The following is a 22,953-nucleotide window of genomic DNA, read 5'->3' as shown; positions in this document are numbered from 1 at the left end:
AGGCCCTATAAAATAATATACATAGGCTCCTTAACCGGGCTACAATATTCATTCTACTTTTAAAACACAACGGTATCTTGTTGGACAATCTTATGTAATCACTCGTTTTATTACTGATTGAGGAAACAGCTTGTGGGAGAAAATTGTTAATATTTAAAGACAGTTTTGGATATGTTGTTAAGTCACATTTAATTATCTTTGAAAACGAAATCTAACGTTAAAAGTTACCTGGGTAAACTTACAAAAAGCCGAGGCCTCAGCAAAAGATTCGTGGAGTTTGTTTTCTTCTTCGTCCTCTTGTTCAAGACGGAGTGATGGAGTAGAGGGAGGACACTTTATTACATTAAATGAGTTGATCCTTCAAGACAACGTCAAAAACACCTTCCCTATTTTATGTCCTTTGTTGTCACCACTGAGTAAACAATTTACAGTATAGTGTCAAACCAATCGCAAACAAGAGCCGGGTGGAAAAAAATCAGTGTGCCAAATCGGTTTTAAGGGTATTCCCTTGATCACATAGTCTTAAATCAAATCATTTCATACTCACATGATCCGTCTTTGGGCGGTACTCTGGAGTGGCGGTATTGGTTGATGGAATTGGAGTTCTATTAGTTGTTGTTTGGGAAGATTCATCGGTGAGTTGACCCAGTAGACCAGGGGGAGAGTAAACCGAATTCACATCTTTTCTTGCCGCTATTCTTTGATGAGAATACATCAAAACGTAAAGGTAGCATCGCGGTGAGCGAGGTTGGCCCATAACAAAAGACATACGAGGGTGTATGTTATAAGTCGCAGTGCTTGGCCGCCATTGGACGGTAGGGCTGTTAAAGCTTTTCGCATGCTAATCACCCCGTCCTCGCACTGTCCACGTACTGGCCAGAATGTACAGTCATGAGTGTATACATTAGTCCTACATAGAAGAAGAAACGCATGTGGATGGATGGAGGCAGATAAATAGTAACATTTACATACAAATAATTATCCATCGTCCACGTAGCCACGGCCATATTTTATGAGGTTGTTACGTAATGTGACGTAATATCCACGGAGATATTTTCATTAGACATCCCTGAACTTGTGAAATTAAGCACGTGGTCGTAATAAAACATTTCATTTTATATACTACATTGTATGAATTCATCAAATTTAAAAAACCCAAAACGTCGGCATTTTCTTAAATATATCTACAATTCGATGGACCAACAGATGGCAATGGTTGTCGAACAAAGGATTATGCGAATTTAATTCAGTACAATTTTGATTTCGGATTTCGTCATGTAAATAAAAGTGCGGTGTTCAGTACAAAAGATGTGATTTAGTGTTCCTATTACATCTTCTTTTTCATTGCGTGGAAATTACCTCTCCATATTTTCGGCGAAATCTAAAAAAATAATGATAAAAAAATACATGTTTTGGACTTGCAACTTCCACGGGTTATAGTTGTATTATATATTTATATGATTAAAACAATTGAACGGTTAAAACAAAAATCAAAAGTAAGATTTGGGTGTGTTTGTCGAAATTTTAAAACAAAGACGTTCCCTTTATAAGCACAAACCGCTGACCATTACCTATAGAAAATGATTAGGTCATACTCAAACAAAATACCATTTAATTAAGGCAATCAAAAAGTAACAGTTTAAAAGGTACATGTTCTTAAAATAAAGTGCACAACAAATAATTAAATGTATGTACTCACCAAGTCCCTGCGCTCCTTGACACCCACATCACCCATTAGAAGTGATAGAATTGCCCTTTATAATCATGGGGAGCCCAGGGCTACATTCAGCGGCCGACTGTACTCTCGCGGTACCGTTGTGCGACTTGCTGAGCCCCGCGGCCATGTTGTTGGAGATTGGTCTATTCACTCTCTATTCACTCTCGTCTCGTTGTTTCCTTCTTAAAAAATCAGAAGATAGTTTTTGAGCTATGAATAAAGTACTTTATTAATATCAATATAAACTGCGCCAATAAAGTATCTAAACACTTACAAATGGTCAGATTTATCGGAACCTGAAAATAGTATACAAAATTTAAGAGTCAGTTCAGGTAAATAATTGACATAGTTGCTCACGGTCAAAAAATGAATTTTTTTTTTACTTTGTGGGTGAAAGGGCCTTGGGGTGCAAGTAAACAAAATTGCATTTTCAATTCTATATATAGCCCGTTGCCATGGTTACGGCTCATTTTGTTTTTTGGCCATTTTAGGCCGATTTTGGGGTCTGAAAAACTGGTTTTTAGCTCATATTTACAACTCCACCCCACCAAAATGCAAAATTATTTCAAAAAACCTTATATATCACTACAAAGTATCATCCTTGGCCTTCCTTGAGAAAAAAAATTATTGCTTTAAATATCACCCTTGTGCTATTTTTGCATCATGCATTACAGTATGTTTTTGGAACTTGCAAAATCGAAATTTTTACCCTATTTTTGGACCCCAAAATGTCAACTTGCCAGGGGTCTCAGAAAATTTTCCTTTCGGCTGTGATTAGGGCCAACATTGGTCTTTCCATATCTGGTGTCAAAAACTTGGGCAATTGTATCCTGTTGTGACAGTACTGCCTCAAAACTAGACTTTTTTCCAAAAAAACGTGAAAAATGCCTTTTTCAGGGTCTTTTCACATAATATCGACATACGTGTCCATGGTAAAAAAAAAGGAATCTTTTTCTTATACTTTGTGGATGGTAGGGACTTGGGGTCCAAATAAACAGCATTTACATTTCAAATCATAATATAACACGTTGCCATGGTAACAGTTCATTTGTGTTTAGGCCACTTTAGGCCGATTTTGGGGTCTGAAAAACTTTTTTTTTTAGTTAATAATTTACAACTCCACCCCACCAAAAAACAAAAATATTTCATAAAACCTTTTACGTCACTACAAAGTATCATCCTTGGCTTTACTTGAGACAAAAAAATATTGCTATAAATTTTACCCTTGTGCTATTTTTAGAACGTGCATTAGAATTATGTTTTTTTGAACTTGCAAAATCAACATTTTTACCATATTTTTTGCCCTCAAAATTTCATTTTTTCAGGGGTCTCAGAATATTTTCCTTTCGGGTTTGATCAGGGCCAAAATTTGTCTTTTTATTTCTGGTAAGAAAAACTTGGGCAAGTATATCCTGATGTTAACAGTACTGTCTCCAAAATAGACCTTTTTCCCCAAACAGAACAATGCATTTTGAATTGTTTTTTCTTCATATTGATTTTATAACATTAATAAGTAATAATTCTATCAATCTTGCAGCTCTTCCTAAGCACTCTATAGGCTTAGTGGATTACCCAACATTGATCATGGGAACTGTTGATGACCTTAATTTTAGAATTTGCCCGGCCCAGCCCCAATCATTATTTCTTGACATTGCATAAAACAATGTTTTGTGAATAGCGCCTCTTTTTTTAAAGTGTTCCCTTTCGGTTGTTATTGGTATTTTCATGTCTTCTGGGTAGAAACACTGTGTTTATTGTATCTTGTTGTGACTGATCATGCCTTAAGTATAGTAATTTTTCCAAAAACAATGCATGCTTATTAAAAATCTGGCACTGTTTCCATGCCCTTTGAGTAATGAATACAAAGGTTTTTTTTAAACATAATGGTATCCAACCAAACCATAACCAATGCTTTGCCACTGAGAGTTCCTGGTTTGGCTACTTTACCTATTGTACAGGTATGATTCCCATTGCAAGTAGAGTGCGATGAGCATTCTTTACAAGTTGTCTTTAATACAGGGCCTACTCTCCTTGGTCCCTGCCTGCTACCAAATGTAAAACTTTTCATAGAGATAGAGATCATAAACAATGTAGTTTCTGTGCTTGAGGCAGATGGTTTTGAGCATCCAATCATGTCCAACACAAATGTGGGAAATTAAAAAGCCCGCTTAAAAGTGTTGGAAAAGTTTGCCAAGATCTTATTAAAAACAATGATACTAACGATTTGCAAGATGAGCGTAAGAGATCATTTAAAAGGAACACGTTGCCTGGGATCGGTCAAGTTGGTATTTGAAATGCGTTTGTAACAGCTTGTTATAAAATGCATGGTTAGAAAGATGTTTTTGAGTGATACTTGTGTGGATCATTATGTTCTACTTTTAAAATATCTTTCTAATCATATGCATTTTGTAATAAACGTTTACAAACGCTTTTCAAAGACCAACTCGACCGATCCAAGGCAACGTGTTAACGTGTTTAATGGAACAACATTGAAAGAAGCTGTAAATACTTGCACCTGCTCAACATAAATAAGTAAGATGCATTTGCAGTGACAAAAGTTTATTCAGGCTCATTTGATTATTTTTTCCATTCACTATAATTAGTAGTTCATAATTATTATATATGTCTCTGAGAACGATCAACAAAAAACATTGTCAAACATTACCTGCTGAATTGTTTATCACGTTAAATAAACCAACTCTTTTATTGTTTGCAACAGTACAATTGAAAGGAACCCCACCATGGATGGGGGAACTGCTTACAGAAGGCCAAAGCAGGTGAATGGCCACTTAGATACTTTGGACACAGTACTTGCTCACTTTTAGAGCCTCTTTGTTCTGATAGGGATGAAAATGTTTAGTTTGGTAGCGGGCAGGGGACCAAGAAGACTGTTATAAGGCCATGTATAGACAAGAATAGTAAAGAATGCTCATCGCACTACTTCTCTTCTTGCAATGTGAATCATACCTGTACAACTAGGTAAAGTAGTCATGACAAAACAAGAACTCTCAGTGACAAAGCATGGTTATAACATTTTTATAATGTTACTTAAAGAGCATGGAAACAGTGCCATATTTTTTTAACAAGCATGCTCGTTTTTGTTTTTTATCAATTCAAACTAAGGGATAACTTCAAAATGCATTTTTATTGTTTTTGGAAAAATTACCATGTTTGAGGCAGAAGTGTCACAACAGGATACAATAAACCAAAGTGTTTCTCCCCAGCAGACATGCAAACCATAATGATAGCCCAATCACAACCAAAAGGGAAATATTCTGAGAACCAATAAACAATTAAGACAATACAAACTTTCTTTATGTGCAAGGGGAATTAAAAAATGTGACTTTCAAACAAGAGGCACTGTTCACAAAACTTTGTTTTTTTTATGCAATGTCAAGAAATATGATTGGGCCGAGTCGGAGCGGGGCAAATTCTAAGATTTAGGTCATCAACAAGTCCTGATCAATGTTTGGTAAAGCACACATAAGCCTACAGAGTGCTTATGAAAAGCTGCCAGATGTATGGAATTATTTCTAACTTGAAAAAATGAAGCAAATATTTCAAAATGCATTTCTCTATGTTTTCGGGGAAAAGGGTTTATTTTTGAGACAGTTCTGTTACATCAGGATACAATTGCCCAAGTTTTTCTTACCAGAAATAAAAAGACAAATTGTGGCCCTGATCAAAACCGAAAGGAAAATATTCTGAGATCCCTGAAAAAATGAAATTTTGAGGGCAAAAAATATGGTAAAAATGTTGATTTTGCAAGTTAAAAAAAACATATTCTAATTCACGTTCTAAAAATAGCACAAGGGTAAAATTTATAGCAATATTTTTTTGTCTCAAGTAAAGCCAAGGATGATACTTTGTAGTGATGTAAAGGGTTTTATGAAATATTTTTGTTTTTTGGTGGGGTGGAGTTGAAAATATTAACTAAAAAAAAAGGTTTTTCAGACCCCCAAAATCGGCCTAAAGTGGCCTAAACACAAATGAACTGTTACCATGGCAACGTGTTATATTATGATTTGAAATGTAAATGCTGTTTATTTGGACCCCAAGTCCCTACCATCCACAAAGTATAAGAAAAATATTCCTTTTTTTTTTACCTTGGACACGTATGTCGATATTATGTGAAAAGACCCTTAAAAAGGCATTTTTCACGTTTTTTGGAAAAAAGTATAGTTTTGAGGCAGTACTGTCACAACAGGATACAATTGCCCAAGTTTTTGACACCAGATATGGAAAGACCAATGTTGGCCCTAACCACAGCCGAAAGGAAAATTTTCTGAGACCCCTGGCAAGTTTACATTTTGGGGTCTAAAAATAGGGTAAAAATGTCGATTTTGCAAGTTCAAAAAAGATACTGTAATGCATGATGCAAAAATAGCACAAGGGTGATATTTAAAGCAATAATTTTTTTTCTCAAGGAAGGCCAAGGATGATACTTTGTAGTGATATATAAGGTTTTTTGAAATAATTTTGCATTTTGGTGGGGTGGAGTTGTAAATATGAGCTAAAAACCAGTTTTTCAGACCCCAAAATCGGCCTAAAATGGCCAAAAAACAAAATGAGCCGTAACCATGGCAACGGGCTATATATAGAATTGAAAATGCAATTTTGTTTACTTGCACCCCAAGGCCCTTCAACCAACAAAGTATAAAAAAAAAAATTTTTTGACCGTGAGCAACTATGTCAATTATTTACCTGAACTGACTCTTAAGTAATAAATATTATTATTATTATTGTTTAATAATAATAATAAATCACTCTTGTAGAGCGCATTCCGTCAAAGACAGACCCCAATGCGCTGTTTAGGGTCGTGGTGGCAAGGGCTCCATCTACACCCTGGGCCTCGGGTAACGGCGGTAATAACGGAGACGACTGCGGAGCAGTAAACCTCAAAATCTGGTGGTAAGTAGACGATGCATTTGCTTCTTGGTATTAATAATAAATAAAAGAAGAAGACTTGCGCATGAAACTAAATACAGAAAAAGGAAAGATTTATCCCCCAAGAATTACATGTAGGTGTGAGAGGGACGACTAATATTGAAGTATTGGATTTAAGTGAAGACATGTAGTGGGCTTGCATTCAACAATTATTAAAGGGAGTGTCTGAAAAGTTGAGACAGTGGGAATGGATCAGTTAAGTATTCCAGCATGTGCTCGACTACCGTTCTCTTGGAATTTTAACAATACTATGGTGTTGCATTGGTGAATAGTTTTGATTACCATTCTCTTGTTTTGATTTCATCCATCACAGATCACAACGGACATCCGTGATGGTTGCATTGATAATTTCATCGGGACATCCAGATCCAGTGCAGTCCCACTAGCAGCAGGTCTCTTTGCACTGGTTCTCCAAGCTAAGTAAGTTGACATCAGATTTTCTTTCAGATATACTCAATGATTACCAAGCTCTGTGGCATGTCGTGGGCCTGAGCCAATACAAGTGCACTGAATTCAGGAAGTTTGAATCCTCTATTTTAATGACGGGTACATGTAATAACACAATGGTTTATAGGGAAGGTACACATTTGGTAATTGTCAAAGACCAGTGTTCTCACATGGTGTATCCCATCATAAGCATAAAATAACAAACCTGTGAAAATTTTGGCTCAATCGGTCATCAAAGTTGCGAGAAAATGATGAAAGAAAAAACACCCTTGTTGGACGAATTTGTGTGCTTTCAGATAGGAATAAAAGACTTCTAGCTAAGAAGTATTTTATTATTTTAGTGAGAAATTACCTCTTTCTCAAAATCTACGTTACTTTAGAGGGAGGCGTTTCCCACAATGTTTTATACTATCAACAGCTCCTCAATGCTCATTGTCAAGTCAGTTTTTAAGTTAATACTTGTTTTGAGTATTTACCAAACGTGTACCTTCCCATAAATAGATGTTAATTTTGCATTGGGAATTATTAAATAAACCCATAGGCACAATATTCTCCCTACATCAATCTGATTGTTAACTTTTTTTCACAAAAGGTAAACTCTCACTGGGTTTTTATAAATGCATAATGAAAAATAGGGGCCTACAACTCCATATTAATACTCAAAACACTAATTGATGTTTCCCACCAAAGACAGTTCGACATGGCTTTAGGTTTTGGAATGGTCCATTTAACTCAATTAAAACCAATTTTGTAAGATACAAGGAAAACAATAAACATGATAAATGTTAATCCTGGTCCCTGAGCCAGACACTTCACTATAATTACTTCTCTCCACCCAGGTGTAAATGGGTACCTGTTAGGGCAGAGATGGTTCTTGTGATTGATTTAGCCTAGTAGCGCATTGTTGCACAGGCTGAGATGGTTTAAGGAGTGAGTTAAGGCCCAGTGACCAGGGGTTATAATGTGAAGCGCTTTGGGACGCCCTCCAGGTGTGAAAAGTGCTATATAGCATGTATAAAAACGGGTTATTATTATTATTATTATTATTATTATTATTATTATTATTATTATTATTATTATTATTATTTCATTTTATCACAGCATGCAAAAGAAAGATCTCATTTTCCTTTGTGCCGGTAACTCCTCGAGCCGGGCTACGTCCCGTAGCCTTAGATCTCAAGGGTCTTTCTCAGGATCCTCGCTGTTCCCAAAAGCGCTGCCTTCTGTAATAGATCTACCCTCACATTTGTCCCTATTTCATCTAGATGTTTCCCCAGTGCTTTGGGAATGGTGCCAAGTGCTCCAACCACCACGGGGACTACTTTTACCTTTACCTGCCAAATCTTACGAAGTTCCCTGGCCAGGTCCTGGTACTTCTCGATCTTTTCCATCTCCTTCGAAGCTACCCTTATATCACCTGGCACCGCTATGTCAATGAGATGACACATCTTCTTCGTCTTATCTAATAGCACAACATCCGGACGCCTATGTTGTATAACATGATCGGTCTGAATGTTAAAGTCCCATAGGATCTTGAACTGGTCGTTCTCTACAACTTTCTCCGGAACATGGTCATACCATTTCGCAAGTACTTTGACACCATACTTCTTACACAGATCCCAGTGAATCACCTTGGCCAGCTTGTCATGTCTTCCTTTGTACTCCGTCTGGGCCATCTTACTGCATTCGCTAACAATATGAAATACAGTCTCCTCTGCTTTATTGCACATTCTACACATAGGAGAGACGTTTGCTTTCTCTATCCTTGCCTTCATTACATTTGTCCTTAGAGACTGGTCTTGCGCCGCAGTAATCAAGCCCTCTGTTTCCTTCTTTAGTTCTCCACTCTTTAACCAATTCCATGACTTGCTGCTGGCCACTTCCTCAGTACACCTCAAGAACCGGCCATGAAGTGGTTTGTTCCTCCAATCTTGATGTCTTTCCTCCTTCCTTTCCCTCTTGTACTCTTTCGGCCCAACTTCGTCTGCCCTCGTGTACCTTTGTGCAACTTTCAACAAGCTCTCCTCGGTCCTCCTGACATGACAATGCAAGCTTCTGCGCTCGATGTTAACACTGTCCGCCACGCTAAGCAACCCCCTTCCGCCCTCTGACCTCGGAAGATAGAGTCTACTAACATTTGACCGCGGGTGTAGCATGCCATGCATGGTCATTAGTTTTCTTGTCCTCCTGTCAGTGACATCTAGATCTTCCTTAGTCCACTCGACAATACCCGCACTGTACCTCATCAAAGACACGGCCCATGTGTTAATCGCCTTAATCATGTTCCCCCCGTTTAGTTTAGACTTCAAACATTTCTTTACACGCCTGATGTATTCTGCCTTCAGCCTTACCTTTGATTCCTTGTGAAGGACATGGTCCGATTCAAGTACACCAAGATACCGATAACTCTCCTCCTCACCCAAAGCCCTCAACTGTGCACCATCTGGCAGAGCAATGCCATCGGAATGTACCCTCTTCCCCCTCTTCATGGTCATTGAAGCACATTTCTCCAGACCGAACTGCATCCCAATGTCATCACTGAAAATCCTGACGGTCTGCACCAAAGAGTCGATCTCGGCCTCATTCTTCGCAAACAACTTCAAATCGTCCATAAAAAGCAGATGGTTGATCTTACATCCGTCCTTCTTCATTACATAACCTGCACTCACCTTCCTTAGAATCATCGACAGGGGCATCATCGCAAGAACAAACAGCAGCGGAGACAGAGAGTCACCTTGGAAAATACCTCTTCTTATGCATACCTTGCCCAGATTATCATCGTTGGCTGTCAGATTTGTTCGCCACGTCTTCATGCTCTCACCTAAAAGACGTTTTACTGTATCAGCCACTCCAACCATATCCAGACATTCCATTATCCATGTGTGCGATACCATGTCATACGCCTTCTTGTAGTCAATCCACGCCATTGCCAAATTAGTCTTTCTGCTCCTGCAGTCCTTCAGTACAGCCTTATCGATGATAAGTTGATCCTTCGTACCTCTGGACCGCTTCTTACAGCCTTTCTGCTCCTCCGGGAAACAACTGCTGGTCATCCATATGGCGATATAGGTCTTCTGCAATCATACTGGTCAAGAGTTTATACATCACAGGTAAGCACGTGATTGGTCTATAATTACTGGCAATGTTACCTTTCTTGACATCCTTCATGATCAGCACTGTTTTTGCCTCAGTCATCCAAGATGGGACCTTACCCTGTACTAGACAGTCTTGCAATTGTAGGGCCATTCGCTCATGCAAACTACGGAAGTTCTTCAACCAGTACCCATGCACATGGTCCATACCCGGGGCTTTCCAATTTGGCACCTTCTTTATCTGTCTCTTAACCTTGTCCACGTCAATCTGGAACCCTTCTTGCTGTTGTACCCCTCTCAATTCATCTTTCACATCTGTTAGCCATTCCGCTTGTCGGTTGTGTTTTACTGGTTTGTCCCAAATACCACCCCAGAAAGTTTTTGCCTCTGTTGGTCTCGGAACCGCTTGCGTGCTGTCAGCCTTCCCATCCAATTCCTTAAACAACTGACGCTGATTGGTGTTAAATAATCTATTCTGGTGAAATTGTCTAACCCTGTCGTCATACCTCTTCACTTTTGCAGCCTTAGCCTTAACCCTTTGCTTAATCTCCTCTATTACAACACTCACACCCTTACGTTTGACGTTGTACTTTGTCATAATTGTATTCCTTAAGTCTGAACTATTCAATAAACCCTTATTCATTTGTTCTATTCTACTGAGATCTCTTCGCAAATCTTTAATTTGACCCTCCAGCCGACGTTTCCACCATGGTGTACTGTTCCCTTGTTGAGACACCTCTACCCCTAACTTTTCCCCTACTACAACTGCCCCTGCAAAAATAAGACGGTTAGTTTCCGATAAATTATCCTTACTTACCGACCCAAGGACTTTACTTACCACGGCTGACATTTCTGTCAGCCTTTTCCTATTATTTTCCTAATTATTATTATTATTATTATTATTATTATTATTATTATTATTATTATTATTATTATTATTATTATTATTATTATTATTATTATTATTATTATTATTATTATTATTATTATTATTATTATTATTATTATTATTATTATTATTATTATTATTATTATTATTATTATTATTATTATTATTATTATTATTAATAATAATAGTCATATTAATACTATCGTTTGTCTTTCTTCTGCAGCCCAAATCTGACCTGGCATGATCTACAGCACATCGTTGTTCACGGATCCCACATTCCCAATGTGGAAGAGTCTGGCTGGCACATTAACGGCGCTGGCTTCCACACCAATGAGAAGTTTGGATTTGGGATGCTGGATGCCGGCAAGATGGTAGAGCTGGCTCTGACTTGGAGACTAGTCGGACCTCAGCAGACGTACTCGACCACAACGTCAAGATATCATAAGTGAGTTTTCAATGTTTCATTTCATTTCAAGACATTTATTTCCGTTCCAACAGAGAAGAAAAAAAAAAACAATGACAAAGAACAGTACTGAGGAGAATTGGAAATGGGGGGGGGGGGGGCATAACCAGAAAAGCCAAAGCTTGTGGTAGGCATGCCCATACAAACAAAACACAAATGCACTTTTAATACATGAACATTCTAAGTATAGTGAGAGTTGTGAATTTAACTGACTTCAGAGGGATGCACTAGTCTTTTGTTCAAGGCGTTGTTGTTCAACTATCACGTTCCCCTGCTCAACTTTGCGCTGTGCACATTACTTTCAAACGATACCGAGGTCTGTTGGGGAAACTTCCATATATCCACCCCATAAGTTCTTGCTGAAGGGTTTGCCATACTGCATAACATATCAATCAAACCACAGTGGATAATAATAAATGGTCAAAAAGTAGGAGGGTTATTTGTAATAAAATTTTGTTGTCAATTCAGAGGAAAACCCAGCCGTGAACCCTGATCTTTCAGGACATATTGAAGACAACGTGGTCGTTGACCTTTATAACAAAGAGCAGCTAGATGATGAAGAGATCGTTATTGACAAGGATAATTTAGCCAAAGAAGTAGAAGAACCTCCAAATACAAAACACAACTTGGACGATGAGGTAAAAATTATAATTTTTTAATAAATATCTCTTAATATCTCAAAATTATTTTAATCATATAGATAGGTGAGGTTATCGGTAGCACCACGGGAAAATGTTTTGTGAATAGTGTTGGTTCTGAAAAGAACAGGGCCCAATTACATAGAGCTGCTAAGCACGGAAATTTGCTTAGCATGAATTTTCTTTTTTGATGAAAACAGGATTACCAGCCAAATGTTCATTTGTTTCATATTGCTTGTTACTGGTATTTAGCTGTTGTTAGCTTAACTTGAAAATCACATCTCCATTCATAGTGAGTAGGGATTCATGTCATAGCCGAAAACTTGATCTACAAAAGGTAACAAAACCCTTTAAAAATTATCGTGCAAATTGCTTTCTTTTTCATAACTCTAACAGGAGGATATCGACACTGGAGAATTTGATGGGATCTTGAAGGATCCTCAGGTTCGAGCTATATACATCAGCAAGAGAGCCGAGATGAGGCGAAGGTTCGAAGAGCGAAAGGAGACGAGGAGGAACGAGTTTGACGACCTGATGACCAATAGGGGCCAAGAGGAGAGGTCACATGATCAAGAGATCAGGTCACATGGTCAGGTGAGGTCACATGAGCTGGATGAGTTGAGGAAGGATACGATTAAGGAATCGCAACGACTACTGAAGGAAAGAGATATACGATACTAGATTTTAATGGAATGGGGAACTTTGGGACACTACAGACACCAGGTCATCTTTTTTCCCTTGGTTTTTCTTTTACTTTGTTCTGAGTATGCCCACAATTTTTTAGAACTATAATTGTCTACTGCCACTTAGTCCAACCAACTGACGTATTGACTTTGAAGATGACCTGTCGTCGATTTCACTAAACTCTTCCTAACTTAGGATTAATCCTAGGACTTCGGACGAATTAAGTTCGGCATCCATAGATGATTTGACACATTGAACCCATTCTAAGTTAGGACGAGTTACTCGTCCTAACTCGCGATTAATCTTTGTACTTCGAGCCTAGAGCGGCTGCAAATGGCCGCAATATTTGACAAAATTTTGCAAAAAAAAAGCGTTTTCCAAACATGCATCTCAACACCAATCAGCACAAATTTTCTATCTGTTCATTTACGAAGAAGAGACAGATGGCAAGTCTACTGCAGTTGAGCTACAGACATTGAGGGCGCTATCTTGTGGAGCCAGAAGTCTTTCCTGGTGTCACATTGGTAACCGCCTCTGTGTATTGATAAAGTATTCACGGATTACTTAATCAGAGTACCAGTCACACTGAGTTGTGGCTCGTTGTTTACTTACAATAATAATGATAATGATTATTAGGCTTTATAAGATATGATTTAAGTGAACTTTTGAACAGATCTATGTTGAAGTAACTCTTATAATAATAATAATAATAATAGGTTCTTATGTAGCGCTTTATCACGTTCTTAGGGACGCATCAAAGCGCTCAGTATTTTGTTCCTGCAAGGTATGTGGAGCTACGTTTTGAAGTATGTGACCTCATCTCTTACATAGCACCATCAATTCCCTTACATAGAACTGTGTAGTGGTTTACAAGGTGAAAATTGTCCCAAAGAAAAGAGTGTTTCATGTACCTGGATTTTGTCATTTGTTTAAATGTGATTTGCAATTTTTGTCTTTTTAGGTCTTGGATGAAGACAAAAGTTTTGCAAGATTCTGTTTTATTTTAACATTGTGAAAACTGTGTTATTCGCCATCTTTCTTTAATAGGATACAGTGCTCTTAGGAATTAAACTTTGATTTTTTTTTCCTTGCCAGGAATTCAAAGTGCACGGATGCAATGGTCGTCTACAAAAAACAGACGAGGGCGATGGACGCAGACGAACTGGTCAAGATTGAAGATACCTCCTCAAGTGAGGATGAAGACCGACCGGCAACGAGTAGAAAGCGGACAGCGGTAAGTTTTGGTTGGAATGAAACAAAATCATGTATCCTATATTTATCCATATAGGACTCCTATATTAAATCTTGAGTGTCGCACATCATAGCAGTAAGTACATGGCATCATAAATTATGACATGTGACACGTGTTCCACCAATCAAATGACAAGGATTGATGACTGTGGTGTCAGGGATGAAAAAATTCAGACTATTATCTGAATTTTGGTTTTTTACCCATACACCAATGTGTGTTAGCACTGTATACTCAGTAGTTTCCCGAATCCTGTGAAAAAATATCACAGGCATATTACTCATGTGGGATTCAAACCCACGACCCTTGCAATTCTAGAGCAGTGTCTTACCAAGTAGACTACCGAGACTGCCCGGTAGCTACAGGCAGGTCAAATCCTATGTTTACCGCAATGATATAATAGATATTAAATTTGCATCGGGGATAAAAGAATATCAATTTTGTTTTTTTTACCCATACAGTGTGTATTTTGAATTCCGATGCTTTAAAGGCAGTGGACAATTACCAATAGTGTCAACTGTCTTTAACTATATCATTCTACTTTCAATAGGAGTTTGGTTCACCTCCTGCTAAGCGGATTCGAAGCCTCGCTAGCTACGACACCAAAGCTTGGATCAAACAATGTAAAGAACTTACTCAAATGCTGTGGAATTGTCAAGACTCTGAGCCCTTCCGTTACTCAGTCGATGAAATGCTTTATCCGGTAAGTAATTATTATTTTTATTTTATTATTTATTATTTTATTTTATTTTACTTTTTACCATGTCAGTTCCCTTGTGGTTCCCATTGATCAATTGATATTATTTGAATTAAAAGATGCATCCACTTAGGGGGATCACTGCTGTTTCCCAGGTTGTATTCTTTATCTTTAGTGTGATCTGCGTTATGCAGCAGTTGCAGGCTGAATGGATTCAGATTGTACAATCTCGATGGTACACTAGTAGTAAACACATCAGCTCTAGAATTACAAAGGTTATGGGTTGAGATCCCAACCGAGTAATATGTAAGCTTGAGCGGTACCACGATTTTATCGAATATCGCGATACTAATTTGGAAACGATTTCGAAATCGGATCGATTTGGTTTTAATCGAAAAATCGATATATCGCGATATGGATTAAGTATCGCAATATCGCGATGTATTTCCTAGCTGAAACATCTTGCATCCCATAGGTTTGGAGTAAAACCAGAAGAATAGATCATTAGAACACCTCTCTTATGCTATGACTGTCTCTTCTACAACTTTCACTGGGAGTTTGAAGACGGATGATGTCAAATTTAATTAATCGCGATTATATCGAATATCGCGATATATTGTCGGCGATATATCGTGAATAAAATAAATCAATATCGCCCAAGCTTAGTAATACGTTTTTTGTTTTTTTTACTGGACTTGAGAATGCACTGCTTATAAAGTGCTTTACAAACACCGGTGTAAGGGTAATAACCAAATGCTATTCTTTGTGTCCGTTACAAATTTAACATCAATTATAGTTCAATTTATAGCTTTATAGCTTTATATCCCGAATACCTGTTTCAGACAGGTGTGCCAGAGTCCTAACCTATTAGATTAGGAGCGACTCAAGGTCGACTCAAATAAATGTTTGTATCAGACAGGCGAACTTAAAGGTAGTGGACACTATTGGTAATTACTCAAAATAATTATAAGCACAAAACCTTACATGTACTTGGTAACGAGTAATGGGGAGAGGTTGATAGTATAAAACATTGTGAGAAACAGCTCCCTCTGAAGTGGCACTTACTTAATTGTCCACAAGTTTGATTTTGAGACATCAGATTTAGAATTTGAGGTCTCGAAATCAAGCATCTGAAAACACACAATTTCGTGTGACCATGGTGCGACAAGGTTGTTCTTTTCTTTCATGAATATCTTGCAACTTGGGCGACCGATTGAGCTCAAATTTTCACAGATTTGTTATTTTATGCATAATGTTGAGATAACCGAGTGAGAAGACTGGTCTTTGACAGTTACCAATAGTGTCCAGTGTCTTTAACATAACATTTACATTAGGTTCATCTCGTGCAAGATCGACGTCCACTGCCTTTAAAACAGAAACCAAACAATTATGGGTCTCTCTTTGTAATCTTATTCCTTGTAGGATTATCGCACCATCATAGACACCCCTATGGACTTGAACATAGTCCGAGAGCAACTTGAAGGAATGATCTACCAAGACCCCATGGAATTCTGTAAAGACGTACGCCTCGTCTTCACCAACTCAAAAAGCTACACCCCAAACAAAAAATCTAAGGTAAATGTTTCCCCTAAAGCTGTTTTGACATGCTACTTAATAAATTGAACTCCTGAGGAGTATGCAGCATAAGGCTCAAAATGGGCGTACTTATTAACAATCAATCACACACACCACGTAGATAAGCAGCAGTACCTGCTGAAACATATGATTGGAACTGCCTCTAGCTATCGGGCAATCTCGGTGGTCTAGTTAGAATGACACACCTCTAGAATTGCAATGGTCGTGGGTTTGAATCCCACCCGAGTAATATGCGTGTATTTTTTTTTCACAGAGCTCAAGAAAGTACTGAGTATATACAGTGCTTACACACATCAGTGTATATGGGTAAAAACCAAAATAAATAATGTTATATTAATGTTACCACTCTCGTATGAGCTGTGGTAGTTCTGAGAAGAACCGATGATTTAACATCTTAACTTTTGATCAGTATGCTCCGATCATCTTCAGAAGAAGGCGATTCAAGCATGTTGATGGAGCATACTGATAGAATTGTCTCAGTTGTTATACCATTATTGGTTATCTCAGAACCACCATAGCCCTACATGGTGTTTCCGCAAACCTTACTTGATTGTATCTTCACCATGCAAAATGTTTTAAAATTATTACCGCTAAATAAGTTTAGAAAATCTTTAATAAGTGACCTTACCTTTTCATTCTTTCTAATCATTTCAGATCTATTCCATGACGTTACGTTTATCAGCACTCTTCGAGGAGCAATTCAGACCTATTCTAAGCGACTACAAATCAGCTCTAAAGTATGAGAAGCAAGTCCGTTCAGGACTCAAGAGGTAAACCCTAAAAAACATAAAGGCTTTTACTTAGGTTTGGACACAATATGGGTGCGCCCCCACAGCTTCACAGCGCAGGGCATGCTAGCTTTCTAGTCAATCACGCTATTGTGTTTTCCCTGTACAGTTGTTCTCTGACAAAAAGCCAGCATAAGCAGCGATGGTTTTAATAAGTTCTCTACAATGAAGACAAGTGAACTAGATTGTTATATTGGTTTGCACTTGTCCTCTCATAAATTGATGCATGCTGCAATTGTTTGCTGTTGTCGTAAACTTGTATTCTGTAGTACTTGTATCTGTAGTTTTGTCTTGATCTTCTACAATAATAACAGAAGTAGCATTATGTTTAAATGATTAGACGTTTTATCCATTGGCATGCCAGTCACTCTGGGTTTGCACTATTTTCATCATTTATTGATAAATATTTAAGCTTTTCATTTGGGTGTTTTCATTGCTTGATTCTATATGTTTGTATACTATTGATTGTTTTTGTGTCTTAACAAGTCTTTTATGTGTGTCTTGATAATGGCAATGATTATGCTTTTAATTGTTTTTCAGTTTTCAAAAAAATTAATATCCATGACTTTTTACTATTATGTTTACATGTACATTTCCTTTCCAGTTATACATCTGTTGTACTGGAAGCTTTCAGATTGTTTTTATGTGCACACATTCAGGACTCATCTATTTTATATTGCTTGCTGTTTTCTAGTTTGTGCAATAATTGATTTTATTTCTTTATTACTTTTTGTAAAAAACTAGTCCAAAACTAATTGGGTAAAAATGTTATATTTTGGGTTGAACAAAGGTTTCCAAAGCATGGCAAACAGGGTTCTCAGTTATTTCTTGAGTCAAAAATTACATTAGGTCTAAATAGCTGTGTTGGCGGTCTCCCTATGTATGTAGACCGCAAACATTAGGCCTAGATAGCTTGGTTGGTAGAGGGCCAGCACGTTAATCCGAAGGTCGCACATTGAAGTCCCGCTCTAGTAAATTCTTCTTTGCTTATTCCAAAATTTAAATAAAACTAGTTTTGACATACTTGCCAAGAAAGTTAGGTTAACAGTGATCTAGCGCATTGCTGGCTTGAAATGTTTCTACAATTTTCAATTTTTATTTTAAGTTATGAATATCTTACCTAAATTAATATTTCCAAATGTTATTGAATAATTCTAATAAGAATTTATATTTAAGTTTGAGTGGAGGTCAAATAGCGAAAGGGCATGACATTTTTCCTATCGTAGTCTGATTTCAAATTTTGTTTTGCCCTTGGGAAAATTGTAAAAACTTATCATTAGATAGCCCTTGCACTTTATAATAAATATTCCTACTTTTTTCCGAGGACCAAATATCCAATTTTTAACGAGTTCCTTTTGAAAATTACAGAAATAAAAGCTTGAAATCGCGCATGAAATCACGTCGCCCATCCACCGAAGCCTCGTCCTCTAACAGCAAAGCCTCGTCATCTCACAGCGAAGAAGACGAGGAGACAGAGATCCCTACTCGTGCGGGGCCATCCAGGGTGGGGCCATCCAGGGTGGGGCCATCCAGGGCAGGGTCATCCAGGGCAAGGTCATCTAGGGCGGGGCCATCCAGAGAGAACTCAGCCAGCGTCGCCAGACCTAGTACTTCAAGACAGTTAAATGCCAAAGAAAGTCCAACCAGTACCAGACTAAGTGCCAAGAACATTCCTTCCAAGAGTAAAAACTCAGGTCAGTATAAGAGAGGTAAAGACACTGGAAGACCAGTCTTATAAAAATAACAAACCTGTGAAAATTTGAGCTCAGTTGGTCGTCAAAGTTGCGAGATAATAACGGAAGAAAAAAACACCCTTGTCACAAAAAGTTGTGTGCTTTCAGATGCTTGATTTCGAGACCTCAAAATCTAATTCTGAGGCCTCGAAATCAAATTCGTGGAAATTTACTTCTTTCTCGATACTGCTTAACTTCAGAGGGAGCCGTTTCTCACAATGTTTTATATTATCAACCTCTCCCCATTACTCGTTACCAAGCAAGTAAGGTTTTATGCTAACAGTTATTTTGAGTAATTACCAATACTGTCCAGTGCCTTTAAGGAGGGACAAGTTGTACAAGATCCCTATGCTTAATATTGACACTTAACCACTGGTCTGAGGCCAGTGTTATTAGCGATGGGCCAGTAAACTCAGGACCAGATTTGACTTGTCTTTTTCGATTTAATAATAATACCTCACGGTGTTGAAAACTTACTTAAGAAATAAAACCAAGATGGCTCAGGTCAAAGGCCCAAGTCTGTCTTTTGTAGATTTGTCTTTGTTCAACCCCAATTGTGTAACAACTTTAACATAAAATATAATGGCACCCCTGAACAAAGATATTGACAAAATAGGGACACCGCCAACATAGGGCTAGATAGCTCAGTTGGTAGAGCGCCGGCATGTTAATCCGTAGGTCGTTGGTTTTAATCCCACTCAAGTAAATTCTTTGTTCAACCCCAAAAATCATAAAATATAATAATGATCAAATGTTGACATTGTTGAGTGACAACTTCAGGTATAATAAAACAAGTAATTGGATAAATTTTGCGAATCTCAGGGTGCATTGTTAAAAGCAGAAATAAACACTCGGCAGTTCATTGATGAACTGTTAAGAGTTGTTTGTCGCCAAGAATGTCTCATTCACAAACCCATCGTTTAAATTCATTTCAGGAAATCAACGACATTTACAAAAAGCGTTGCAGAAAGAGTGAAGAGGCAAACGAAATCCAGCAACACGAGGAAAGATGATTCGGGAGAAGAAAGTGAAGACCAAGACGAGAACAGTGAAGAAGAGGAGGAGGAGGAGGAAGAAGAAAATGAGGAGGATGAGGGGAAGGAAACAGACGTGGAGCAAGAAAAGAAAGATGAAGATGATGAAGATGATGAAGAAAATGAAGAAGAAGAAGAAGAAGAAATTAAACCATTAAGACCAAAACGAAACGGGATGAGAAGAAACGTTGCTACAAGAAATTCTGGTAAGGGAAAGTTAATTATTTGTTTTGGAAGATTGACTAACATGCCTGTGATTTGTTTTCACAAAGTTCGGGAAAGTACTGAGTATACAGTGCTAACATGCATCGGTGTATATGAACAAAAGTAATAAGATTGGGCTCAGTGTTCTTCTCTTAGTCTTCAATAAGGAATTCAGGTAAATGGTTATCAAAGGGAAATTAAACCTATGTTTTTTATCCATTACATTGTATTATTTTTCATTTAATTTTTATTGTATCTTTTTCTTGTCCAGCTCTTGACTGCTTCGATTTAAATAATTATCCTCCTCTTTTTCACCAATATGTATTAATGTTGATTGAATTGATTTGAAAACTGTAAATGTGAATTTGACTCCGCAGGTTCTAACTTGAGCAACGGTCACATGAAGCGGTACTCCACAAGAAATCAGCCAGTAGTAAGCGACAACGAAGAAGATGAAAATGAGGAGGAAGAGGGTTCGGACAGCGAAAATGGCAGCGAGAAGAACTCCGACTCGAGCAACGATTCGTTCTCAGCCACCGAAGACGTCTCAACCTCAGACAATAGCTCCGACGAGAAGTCGAGGGATAGTGACACGGACAATAACATGTCAGACGATGCGCGTAACCATCGAACGCGGTCTGACCGATCAAGAGCGAGGTCCACATCAAAGCGGAAGAACAGGAGGAGTACAACAAGTCCGGAGGCGATAAGTCGACGATCTAACCGAGTAAACACGAGAAAGAGAGGACGCTTCAACTCCAGTGATTCTGAAACGGAGACTGTCGCGGTGACGAGCTCGAGCCGCAAGCCTAAGACTCGTAATCAGGCAAAGCAGACTGTGATTTATAGGGACCTGGACGAGGAGAGCGAGAATCAGTCGTACGACAGCGAGGAGGTCTCAGACGATGCGGAGGAGGATGTCGCGAAGACGGTGTCCAGTCGAGGGAGAGTGCGACGGTTGACTCAACGAGCGAGATTAAGCATTATGGGAGAATAGATCTTCAATCCACACCAAAACAGAACGCTTTGATAATAACCGTCACCCTCTGCGTCACTTCTCACTCCTTCCCGCCCTCACTCAAATGCAGGACTGTATGCTTCGCTTTTGAAAGGGCACCAAGGCATTTTCACCTTGGTAAAGGGCGCCCTTTGAGGAAATTGTAAATTTCTACTGAAGCAGTTGAAGGGCACCAAGGCATTTTCTCCTTGTTAAAGGGCACCCCGTGAGGAATATGTTAATTTCTACTGGAGCATTTCAAGGGCACCAAGGCAATGACCAGGGGGCATGGAGGCCATCACCTTTGGTACCTCCGTGAAGTACCAGGCTTGCAAATGATGTTGATATCTCAGGTTGAAACAAAAACTGAGATCCAATATTCAAGTGGGACGGTTTGGCTTAGTGGTATCTTTCCTCCCCTTCCACCTCAAGGACCCTTGTTGGAGTCCCATCCGGGGCACTACCTAGATTGGGTTTCTGTCCCAACGTGACCGCGGAGGTAGAGCAACATTTTGGTCGGGATTGTAGGTCATATTCAGGTTGGTTCAATTTCAAATATGCGTCCTTAAAAAGGCTATTTTTGGTGACGAAGTGTTTTGCACTGATTTGGCAAATGCAAACCATTTATCAGATACTGAGATAACGTTTCTACTTGAGTACTTTTCCACACAATTCAATGCCGGGTTTCACTCCACGTTTACCGTTGGTTCCCTTTTGGTGCTGACATATTTTCATTTTACTTTTCTAAGTTTCATTCCATAAAAGTTTTTTTTTTTTTTTCCATAAAATTCTTCTGGAGTCTGTGATTTTTCTACGAAGCAGTTTTCCATTTCATTTTGATAGTTAGGAATTGTTGGACATTGAAGTTGCTGGAAATGTCAGTGGGTATGATCTTACTTTTGATAATTGGATGAAATCACGGAATAAAATCTGAATAAATCCCAAAGGAAAGAGAGCCTTCAAAGTTTCTTCAAAGAAGGAAAGCCTTCTCCAAAGGGAGAAATAAGTAGTCCACAATGTGACTCAAACTCAACTCAACCTAAGAGCCCTCTTTTATTGAGACAGTTGGAGAACATTTGTATGGACTTTGGGGCAGATAACAAAATTATAAAAACCAGACACAATTTGTGCTTATCTTGCCATCAGATGACTCAAGTTCCTCAAACCGGGTTACATATCCTGTTTAAAGACACTGGACACTATTGGTAATTGTCAAAGACCATTCTTTTCACTTGGTGTAACTCAACATTATGCACAAAATAAAAAAACCTGTGACAATTTGAGTTCAATTGGTCGTTGAAGTTGCGAGATAACTATAAAAGAAAAAACACCCTTGTCACACGAAGTTGTGTGCTTTCAGATGCTTTATTTGAGACCTCAAATTCTAAACTCAAAATCAAATTCATGGAAAAATACTTCTTTCTCGAAAACTACTTCACTTCAGTGGGAGCCGTTTCTCACAATGTTTTATACTATCAACCTCTCCCATTACTTGTTACCAAGTAAGGTTTTATGCTAATGATTATTTTGAGTAATTACCAACAGTGTCCACTGCCTTTAAAATAACAATAACAAGGGTCAATTCCTTTTGTTGGATAAAAGGCCCAGATAATTGTATGCCAATTTAGCTAAAATAAACAACTTTCATTGGAATTAAAGGCGCTGGACACATTTGGCAATTGTCAAAGATCAGTATTCTCACTTGGTGTATCCCAACATATGCATACAATAAAATAATTGTGAAAAGTTTGTCTCAATTGGTCATCGAAGTAGCAAGA

At 38.2% G+C, this 22,953-nt stretch overlaps 2 protein-coding genes across 2 annotated transcripts; both read left to right on the top strand.

Moving 5' to 3' along the window:
- Positions 1 to 6,612: 6,612 nt before the first annotated feature.
- Positions 6,613 to 19,961, top strand: LOC117307275 (PH-interacting protein-like). The gene is made up of 8 exons (XM_033791989.1): positions 6,613 to 6,628; positions 6,978 to 7,084; positions 13,973 to 14,111; positions 14,677 to 14,829; positions 16,246 to 16,398; positions 17,074 to 17,189; positions 18,576 to 18,901; positions 19,876 to 19,961. The coding sequence occupies exons 3-8, from the start codon at positions 13,995 to 13,997 to the stop codon at positions 19,914 to 19,916; spliced, it is 906 nt and encodes a 301-aa protein (XP_033647880.1). The 5' UTR covers positions 6,613 to 6,628; positions 6,978 to 7,084; positions 13,973 to 13,994; the 3' UTR covers positions 19,917 to 19,961.
- Positions 19,929 to 21,346, top strand: LOC117307276 (protein starmaker-like). The gene is made up of 2 exons (XM_033791990.1): positions 19,929 to 20,180; positions 20,556 to 21,346. The coding sequence occupies exons 1-2, from the start codon at positions 20,150 to 20,152 to the stop codon at positions 21,173 to 21,175; spliced, it is 651 nt and encodes a 216-aa protein (XP_033647881.1). The 5' UTR covers positions 19,929 to 20,149; the 3' UTR covers positions 21,176 to 21,346.
- Positions 21,347 to 22,953: the final 1,607 nt, after the last annotated feature.

This window comes from Asterias rubens, chromosome 2, assembly GCF_902459465.1.
Source record: "Asterias rubens chromosome 2, eAstRub1.3, whole genome shotgun sequence".
NCBI lineage: Eukaryota > Metazoa > Echinodermata > Asteroidea > Forcipulatida > Asteriidae > Asterias > Asterias rubens.
This window is presented reverse-complemented; position numbering and strand designations above follow the sequence as displayed.

What these genes read in the sequence shown, in the direction of transcription:
- LOC117307275 (XM_033791989.1), top strand. Translation starts at nt 13,995, where the DNA reads ATGGTCGTCTACAAAAAACAGACGAGGGCGATGGACGCAGACGAACTG. An exon ending in CGAGTAGAAAGCGGACAGCG is followed by an intron (nt 14,112 to 14,676) that starts GTAAGTTTTGGT and finishes TACTTTCAATAG; the next exon opens with GAGTTTGGTTCACCTCCTGC. An exon ending in CCCCAAACAAAAAATCTAAG is followed by an intron (nt 16,399 to 17,073) that starts GTAAATGTTTCC and finishes TAATCATTTCAG; the next exon opens with ATCTATTCCATGACGTTACG.
- LOC117307276 (XM_033791990.1), top strand. Translation starts at nt 20,150, where the DNA reads ATGAGAAGAAACGTTGCTACAAGAAATTCTG. An exon ending in CGTTGCTACAAGAAATTCTG is followed by an intron (nt 20,181 to 20,555) that starts GTAAGGGAAAGT and finishes TTGACTCCGCAG; the next exon opens with GTTCTAACTTGAGCAACGGT.